The following is an 8,360-nucleotide window of genomic DNA, read 5'->3' as shown; positions in this document are numbered from 1 at the left end:
GGAGAGGAGAGGAGAGGAGAGGAGAGGAGAGGAGAGGAGAGGAGAGGAGAGGAGAGGAGAGGAAGGAGGAGAGGAGAGGAGGAGAGGAGAGCAGAGGAGAGGAGAGAAGAAGGAGAAGGAGAGCGTAGCAAAGAGAATAAGGAAGTGAGATTGGAGTATCCTGGACCCGAGGGGAGAAAGAGCTGAATTTCGATCAGGTTCATGGTTTCGGGATGAAATGTGTCGCTTTCATAGGGGGAAGGTGTCATTGTTACGTCTGCGGTGCAGACGACGAGAAGGTATGGAAGCATCCAAGTCGAAATCGTCAGATTTCATCCTCCTCGTCCACCTTCCCCCTTTCTCATCTCGATCTCCCCTCGATCTCCCCTCGATCTCCCCTCGATCTCCCCTCGATCTCTCTCGATCTCCCCTCGATCTCCCTTAATCTCCTCAACCTCGTTACCTGACCTCTCTTCTGCCCTGCAGGTCCTGAGGCTCTTCAACGCCCCCAAGACGTTTGTCGAGAGTGTCGCCAACCTCTGCGGACCCCAAGGCACCTCCAGCTGAAGAGTTTGCGGCTCCTCTGACTCTGCATGCCCCAGCTGCCGTCGACCACGACGAGCAGACGAGGGTCCTTTCTGCAAGCCTCCCAGCCCTCGGTGAGTTTGAAAGTTCCCAGCTCCCCCATGCGCAGCTTGTCAAACTCCACGTAACTTTCTTGTTGTCAGGCCTGTCAAACAAACCTGTCGCCTCGGACTCCGGGTCCACCCCCGACGCGTCCAGCCTGACCCTAGCTGGAGGAGAGGCGGAGGACATGAACGTTCCCGAGGAGCAGGAGGAGGAGTTCATGCCCGTGCAGAAAGCCAGGGCGATTAGCTCAGCTCCTACCGAAGAAGAGCTGCTGCAGGTCACTCCCTCCTCTCATCCTCCCAACCCCCTCTCCTTCTGCTTCCCATACCCCTCGCTTCTCCTCTGCAGCTCTGGACTCCTCCTCGTCCTCCTCGTCCTCCTCCTCGTCCTCCTCCTCCTCCTCCTCCTCCTCCTCCTCCTCCTCCTCCTCCTCCTCCCTCCTCCTTCCCACTTTCACCCTTCGTCCTCCCCTTGTTGCTTCCTTCAGCTGACTTCTTCCTCCTAGCTGACGCTATGGCCGGAAGACGCAAAACTTTACGGGCATGGCAACCCGAGCTATGCCGTTGCTGCGAGCAATCAAGTAAACTTTCACTCCTCCTCCTCCCCACCTCTCCATCCGTCTCTGCTCTCTTGTTATGCTGTCATCCTTCCTCCATGATAGATCTCTTCCTCTCCTTATCTCGTCAGAGAGTGGTCTCTTCGTCACCTCGTCCTCGTCCTCGTCCTCCTCTCCTTTGTTCTGATCATCAACTTCAGGGCTGTATCATTGCCGCCACGTGCAGAGCTGCTGAGAGCCAACAGGGCCAAGTAAGTGAATAACATCTGATTCCCCTTCCTCCTCGTCTGCTGCTACTCATGCTTTCTCCTCCTCCTCTCCTCCTCCTCTCCTCCTCCTCTCCTCCTCCTCTTTGCACTTCATCCGAGTTTGCTCTCTCGTGATTGTGTTTCTTATCTTGTTCGTTCAGTCAGGGATCCGATTATGGGAGGCTCCAGGTAGTGACGTGTCAGGGCCATGCGCTCCCTATCACCTGACTTCTGCTGACAACATCTACCTTCTCCATCCTCATCTCCTGCCTTCCTCCTCGCGTCAACCCATCTCCTCCCTCCGTCTTCACCTCCTCCATCTGACCTCGTCTCCTCCCTCCGTCTTCACCTCCTCCATCTGACCTCGTCTCCTCCCTCGTCATGTCCCTTCCTCTTCTCCCCTTCCCCTTCCTCCTCACCCGCTGCTCACATTCTTTGCAAGGCTGGAAACCCAGAGGAGTTCTCAACGGCCACAAGCTCACTGTCACTCAGGTCTGCCTGCCCCTCCCCCCCACCAATCCTCTGCTTTCCTCGCCTCTTGCTGGACTCTCCTCCCCCTCCTCCCTATCTCCACCGCCGCCCTCGTTATCTCCACCTCTCTTTCCCCTGCTGATTCCCAGCTCAGCTCCGCTTCTCCCCCGACGACAGCCTCCTCCTCTCCGTCTCTAGAGATCGCTCTATCTGCATCTTTGCCAGGAGCACCTCCGAACTGGGAACCTCCTTCTCCCTCAGGGCAAAGCTGGAAAAGGCGCACGAGCGCATTGTGTGGGCCTGCAGCTGGGATCGGTGAGGTGGCTGGCTGACCGCAAACTTTGCTGACGCTCTTCCCAGCTCGGGGAGGTACTTTGCAACGGGGTCGAGGGACAAGACTGTCAAGGCACAGAGAGCTCCCCGTCCTCCCCGGCCCTCTGCTGACTCCAGCCCACAGGTGTGGGAACTTTGCGGGGACGGCAGCCAAGTCAACCTGGTGGCTCAACTGCCCAAGTTTGACAGTGCTGTGACGGCGCTAGACTGGGCGCCGTACAGGTAGACCATGAGGAGGGAGGGAGGGAGGGAGGGAGGGAGGGAGGGAGGGAGAGAGGGAGGGAGGGAGCGTGAATGCGCAAGGAAAGTTCATCATGAGCCAAGAGATGATGATGTGGAGCAGAAAAAGTTAATTGCTAGAGGGACTGGAGACATGAGCATGAGCAGGAGCAGGAGCAGGAGCAGGAGCAGGAGCAGGAGCAGGAGCAGGAGCAGGAGCAGCAACTTCATCCTACTGACCCTGCCGTGCGTTGTAGCGTGTCTGAAAGGAGCTGCATTGCGATTGGAACAGAGGAGGGGGAAGTCAGCGTGTGGACTAGCGATCCTGTCAACAAGGTGCAAACAAGACAAGAATTGACGGGATGAAAGTTCTCTGACACCTCTTTGTAGGAGTGGGAAAAGCTCACAAGCTTGCAAGGTAAGAAGAAAATGTGCTTCTATTCGCATCACCCAAGCTCCAAAATTCACTGACATTTTGAATCATCATCATCATCATCATTATCATTATCATCATCATCATCATCATCATCATCATCATCATCATCATCATCATCATCATCATCTCCATCATCATCATCTCCATCATCATCATCATCATCATCATCATCATCCCCACCACCACTACCACCACCACCACCACCACCATCACCATCATCATCATCATCATCATGATTCATCAGGTTGACCATTCTGATCATCCTCCTCCTCCCTCCCTCTCTCCCTCCTCAAATCATCTTGGTTTTCATCACTGTCACCATCATCATCAGCATCACAAATGCGATCATCATCACTGCCACCATAACCATGACCATATTTATGATTGCTTGCTGCTACTTCTCACTGTCTTTTCTGACGTCCTCATGCTCCTCGCAGGTGAGTTCGCTCACGCCGGTGCCGTCCACGCCTTGCGCTGGCGCCCGACCAACGCAACAAGTGTACAGCTCGCGACGTGCGGGGAGGATCATTCAGTGAGGGTGCATGAGCTGCAGCAGGAGTGAAGGAGAGACGAGAGGCAACAGGATGGCGGGGAGGCGGGAGGAGGCGCGATGAGCAGGGGAGAGAGGACAGCTCACGATACTTGTCGCTTGCTACCACAGAGACGCTGCTCTCTGGGAGAGACAAGGAGGTGAAGCGAGACGGGAGGCAGCACTCGAGTCAATCTCAGTACCACCTGACAACAGGTGATAGATCACGACAGACGGCATGACGGCTGGCCGAAGCTGCTGAGAAAGTCCGAGCTGACGATAACGTTGCTCACATTTAAGATCGAGTTGAAAGTGAGACCTGTTTGTCCGAACACAAGTGTTTTATCACAATCTGCATGAGAGAATGTTTGCCGCAAACGGATTAGAGATGTATTTGTCCTTCATGTGATGGTTGCCAGCCGCCGCCAGTTGCTCTCGCTCTAGTCCAGTGAGAATGAAAAAAAATTCTTTTAGAGCATGTCACCTGCCACAATCAAGCTATGTCGTACATGTCCTCGTCCTCGTCCTCGTCCTCGTCCTCGTCCTCGTCCTCGTCCTCGTCCTCGTCCTATCCCTCATATTGTTCACCCTCCATTTTCGAAAGTTCCACCCGCCTCGGTTCTACATTACAGAGATGTGACTCAGTGAAATCCATTTTCTTTCATCTGAAATGAACGTCTTCTTTAAAATGAATCTGTATATTTGAAATATAATGGACAAGTTTGGCTACAGTTGCACAATTTCACACAGGCATAGATGTTCTTAGGGAGTGCGAAGAAGCAGCGATGAAGAAGAGGGAAATGCTCCAGTTACTGGAGTGACCGTGCAGGCGAATATGATAGAGGAAGGGATAGAGCTGCGATGATACTGCTCCTGCCAAGACTGATCGAGGTGAGAGGTTGGCGATGGAAGACAGAGAGGATGGTCATGGCAAAGCGCCCATTCCCCAGGACAAGAAACCCCACCGCTGTCCAAGGGGAATGTCAGCGACGAGGCAAGGAGGCAGGGGACTGTATCGTGCTGGCCGAGGGATTGAAAATCTCGTAGAGAAGCAGGCAGAGAGGAAGAAAGGAAAACGGCCAGCGATGTCAACAAGCATTCGCCAGACAACTCGAAGTGAAGGCAGTCTTTTTGCCGTTTCCAACTGAGAACAAGATGACAAGAAGAATGATGAGGATACACACATCTCGTTCCTGGCCTACACTATCCCCGAGGCCATCATGCCAATGGAAAAATCTTCGCCACACCTCACCACAGGACTCGATGCTGTTCAGATACTCTTCGGAAGCTCGCTCTTGGTTTCCGAAGCACTGTCTTCCCTGAATGTGATCAAGTCTCTTATGACAAGAGGTTAACACTCACGACGAATTATCTCTAGTGCTACATCTCGAAGCTACTTCATTCTTGGGCCCACAGAATTCAGCCGATCAAGCGAGCAACAAAACACACTTGACGTACACGACCGTTGCTACCGTCTGCATCTGCCAGTTTATAAGGGACATCCACACATGATACTGAGTGCAGACGATGACGTTCATTTCAACAAAGACAACAAATAGTTTCAAACTATCTCTTCGGAGGTTTCACAGCATCTCATCCCCTTCATCTCTCGATCATCACCCGGCAATCGCAATGTCTCGCCACCTCGTTGCAATATCTCGCCACCTCGTTGCCCTACCTCCCTCCTCCCCCCAGCCTCCTTACCTCCCGTCCCCCTCATCATCCACCATGCACCTTCTCACACCCTCCTCCAGCAGCTCCATCGCCCCCCTTACCGTCCTCACCTGCGCCTCCTGTACCCTCCTCGACTCCTCCTCAAGCTCTCCTTCCCCCTCCACCCGCCCCCCCTCCCCCTCCACCAGCTCCGTCACGTCATAGCATGACATCGCTGAGAAAGGCACCCCCCGCCTCGCCCCCGACTGCACGTACACGTGCACCCACATCCTCTCCCCGCCCCCCCCCTCGCATCGCACGCACTGCGCGTACGAGGCCGCGGCTGCCTCCTCCTCCTCCTCGCCGTAGAGCGCCCGCTCGATCCTCGCCTCCTCCTCCCGGTCGTCGGGCAAGAGCCGCAGCAGCCTGCTCCAGGGCTGCCCGAGCCACGAGCGAGGCGAGCGGAGGCCCAGGAGCTTCGTCATCTCAGCGGAGAGGTAGACGAGGGGGGGCGAGGGCCTCTTGGAGACGTCGACGAGGACGAAGCCGCAGGGCTTACGACCGAGCATGTCCTGGAGGTCACGACCGAACTGACGCCATACGTCGGCACATGGGGAGGAGGGATCGAAAGAGGCTTCGTCGCTCGAGTGGCTTTGATGGTCCACCTGTGATCGTATTGTACAGTCTGTCATAGACCAACTGAAGAGATGTGATGGAACAAGATTGTATGAAGTCCTCTAAGCTGTTTGCTGTGATACTCTCAGAAGTGCGTTTCAACTTCTCCGCGCACAAACCTTTGATTGGATTTGAGGATTTCCTGTTGTTCCTGTATCGATCTTCTTTTGCTCGTAAGACAAGACAAGGGTTGCAGTGTGGCCTGACAAGAGCTGTTCTTCAGTCCCTTCCTCTGCTGACCTGCTTGAGGTTCGACTCCTTCCTCTCTCCCTGCCTCTTTCGGTCCTCGTGCTTACGTTGCTGCCATCACGGTACTGGTAACACCACTCCTGTCAGCATCGTACCACCTACCCCCCCCGTTGTCGTTCAAAAAAAGGTGATTTGAAGAATTTGTTTAAATAAATATTCAAAACAACAATAAACTTTTCAAATATTGAATGAAATTTTATCATATACATTCGTAGACTTCTTACAAAGATACTTGATACGGATCCACCCCTCCATCCCCATCAATCTATTAGCGGAGAGGGGGTACACAGACCGTCAGGGGGTGGTCGATTTACATGTATTTTATCCCTAGCGGAGGTCAATAAAAACCTGAACTTTTGAGAAACAAGTTCATATGAATGCCTCGTGAAAGTTCAGATGGAAACTACTAGGAACATGATCCGATATTGTAAGTTCCGACAGGCGTCTGGTGACTCATCACAAGCCCTGGCAGTCACTGAGTCGAGTCACTCTACTTGCCGTAGTAACGACGTCACAAGTCCGAGATGGTACAGTACGGCTCTTGATATCATATGACGAATTTGTACTGCCGGTCTAAACCAGTTTGAATCACCGTCTTAAAACGCCGGCGTGACGGGGCCAGTGGCAGCCTGGGCTGGGTGCCACCCGTGAGGAGTCCGGCCGCCCGGCCGGGTCACGGTGCCACCGTCGGCGTACTCAGCACTCGGAGGCAGAGCCTCCGAGTGCGAGTGCGGCGGCAAGGTGCCCCGACGCCCGGCGGGGCTGACAGTGATGACTACGGCGTACCCGGGGACTCCGCCGGCGGGGCCGCGGTCGGCCGGGACTTCCGGACTCCGGTCGCGGCGGCCGGGGCTGCGTCGCTTTCAACTTGGACCGTCTGAGTCGGACCGAAGGCCCGGCCGGGCGATTGCAAGTTGACTGAGTTGGACTCCGAGGCTCGGGGCTGCCGGGACGGGACTCCGGACTCACGGAATTCAAACTTGGCAGAACCTTCTGAGTTCCGACCTTGAATCACTGACACGGGAATCCAAGTTGATCGCCGCAACATAGTCACACTGTGACAACAGACCGAAGATCAATCATGTGCCACGGAAGCCCGAGTCAGCCTGCAGCGAACTCTGTGAACTGAATCGGAACAGCGGAACTTCATTGATTGGCACAGTTGAATGATTTGTTTCCGAAATCAGACGAGCTTCAGGTTGAAGCGCTTGCTGCACACAGCATATACAAACGCCGCCTGCAGCGTCATGAACGCCAGCGACTTCCAGCTCCAAGATCCCGACCTGCCGGCTCACCGTCATCCTCAACTCGTGACCTCTCGCAATGCGACCAGCCAGTACGGAGTACCCATACAAGCTACAGTGTGCGCAATCCTCTTTCACTACCTAACGCCCTCATACTTTCATTTCCCTTCTTCTCCCCGGCATCAGGCCCCCCTCTCCGCCGATAGCGACTCTCTTCTCCCCCCGGCCTCGGAGCCTTCCCGCTGCCCCTCGCTCGTCCCTTCCTCCCTCTCCCCTCTCTCAGTCTGACTCCTCCTCCTCCATCACTCACGAGGTCTTGTTGAGAGCTCCCTCGATCTCCCCCCAGACCTTGTCCATCGCCTGGTTCGCGTTGCCTGCACCCCCGACACCATCAGCCTCTCCTCCGCCTCGAGCCCCCCGCTTCCCCTCTCCGCCCACGTACATCTCGTCACGATCCCCGCGGGCTCGTAGTGCTTGAGGATTGGAACCGTCTCCGCGTGGTAGCTCTGCATCCCACACAACCGCCGTCAGCTCCTTCCTCCTTACATCCAGCCGTCCCCCTCTTCTTATCTTCTCCTCCTCTCCCGTCCACCACACCCGTCCTCCCTTCCCCTCCCCTCCTCTCACCGACAGACGCTTCTTCAGCGCCTCTGCTGTGTCGTCGCTACGCTGCATCAGAGCCTCGCCGGTCATCTGCGCTCCGTCTCTAAGTCTCTCTTCCTCCCTCTCCCTCTCCCTCCTCCTCACGTCGTCCTTCATGTTGCTCGCGCTCGGCTTGGCTGCAATCACGCCATCCCATCAGACCACCCCTTGTCACTCTTTCCTCCCTCGGCAGGCTTCCTCTCATCCCCTCCTCCCTTTCCCCCGTCTCCCTCCCTCCCTCCCTCCTCTTCTTACCTCCCGCTGGCAAGCTCTTGGGAGGAGCAAACTTCACGTGGTACGATCGTCCTGACGCCTTGTGGATCCATCTTCCGCAGATTCGCTCCTCCAGCACCGAGTCCGGCACCTTCCCCGTCCTTACTCCCTCACCCTCCCCTGCCCCGGCTCTGCCGCCTCCTCCTTACCTCGAGCGCGATCACGCAGTTCACCTTCTCTCCGCGGGCTGCGAGCCTGCCCGCCACCGTCAGTCCTGGCCCTT

At 55.6% G+C, this 8,360-nt stretch overlaps 3 protein-coding genes across 3 annotated transcripts in view; 2 read left to right on the top strand and 1 right to left on the bottom strand.

Moving 5' to 3' along the window:
* Positions 1–3,853, top strand: part of GUITHDRAFT_144891 (hypothetical protein) — a gene marked incomplete at both ends in the record, with an annotated part of 8,344 nt that extends 4,491 nt beyond the window's left edge. The window contains 15 exons of the mRNA XM_005824542.1: positions 198–278; positions 466–507; positions 533–638; positions 708–886; positions 1,115–1,189; positions 1,366–1,416; positions 1,575–1,602; positions 1,856–1,905; positions 2,110–2,199; positions 2,342–2,439; positions 2,694–2,772; positions 2,827–2,854; positions 3,310–3,404; positions 3,618–3,713; positions 3,821–3,853. Coding sequence (XP_005824599.1) covers positions 198–278; positions 466–507; positions 533–638; positions 708–886; positions 1,115–1,189; positions 1,366–1,416; positions 1,575–1,602; positions 1,856–1,905; positions 2,110–2,199; positions 2,342–2,439; positions 2,694–2,772; positions 2,827–2,854; positions 3,310–3,404; positions 3,618–3,713; positions 3,821–3,853 — 1,131 coding nt within the window. The remainder of the gene's footprint in view (positions 1–197; positions 279–465; positions 508–532; positions 639–707; positions 887–1,114; positions 1,190–1,365; positions 1,417–1,574; positions 1,603–1,855; positions 1,906–2,109; positions 2,200–2,341; positions 2,440–2,693; positions 2,773–2,826; positions 2,855–3,309; positions 3,405–3,617; positions 3,714–3,820) is intronic.
* A 312-nt stretch (positions 3,854–4,165) lies between these two features.
* On the top strand, positions 4,166–4,962 carry GUITHDRAFT_154933 (hypothetical protein). Its single transcript, XM_005824541.1, has one exon. The coding sequence runs from the start codon at positions 4,307–4,309 to the stop codon at positions 4,547–4,549; it is 243 nt and encodes an 80-aa protein (XP_005824598.1). The 5' UTR covers positions 4,166–4,306; the 3' UTR covers positions 4,550–4,962.
* A 2,566-nt stretch (positions 4,963–7,528) lies between these two features.
* The window catches only part of GUITHDRAFT_77982 (hypothetical protein), a gene marked incomplete at both ends in the record, with an annotated part of 1,731 nt that continues 899 nt past the window's right edge, over positions 7,529–8,360 (bottom strand). The window contains 6 exons of the mRNA XM_005824540.1: positions 7,529–7,596; positions 7,665–7,728; positions 7,850–7,915; positions 7,970–8,001; positions 8,120–8,228; positions 8,287–8,332. Of these exons, the coding sequence (XP_005824597.1) occupies positions 7,529–7,596; positions 7,665–7,728; positions 7,850–7,915; positions 7,970–8,001; positions 8,120–8,228; positions 8,287–8,332 (385 nt within the window). The remainder of the gene's footprint in view (positions 7,597–7,664; positions 7,729–7,849; positions 7,916–7,969; positions 8,002–8,119; positions 8,229–8,286; positions 8,333–8,360) is intronic.

The sequence above is a fragment of the Guillardia theta genome (genome assembly GCF_000315625.1).
Source record: "Guillardia theta CCMP2712 unplaced genomic scaffold GUITHscaffold_93, whole genome shotgun sequence".
NCBI lineage: Eukaryota > Cryptophyceae > Pyrenomonadales > Geminigeraceae > Guillardia > Guillardia theta.
The sequence above is the reverse complement of the archived record's forward strand: the minus strand, read 5'-3'. Positions and strand labels throughout refer to the sequence as shown.

Excerpts from the sequence above, each read along its gene's own strand:
- GUITHDRAFT_154933 (XM_005824541.1), top strand. The coding sequence starts at position 4,307 with ATGGAAGACAGAGAGGATGGTCATGGCAAAGCGCCCATTCCCCAGGAC.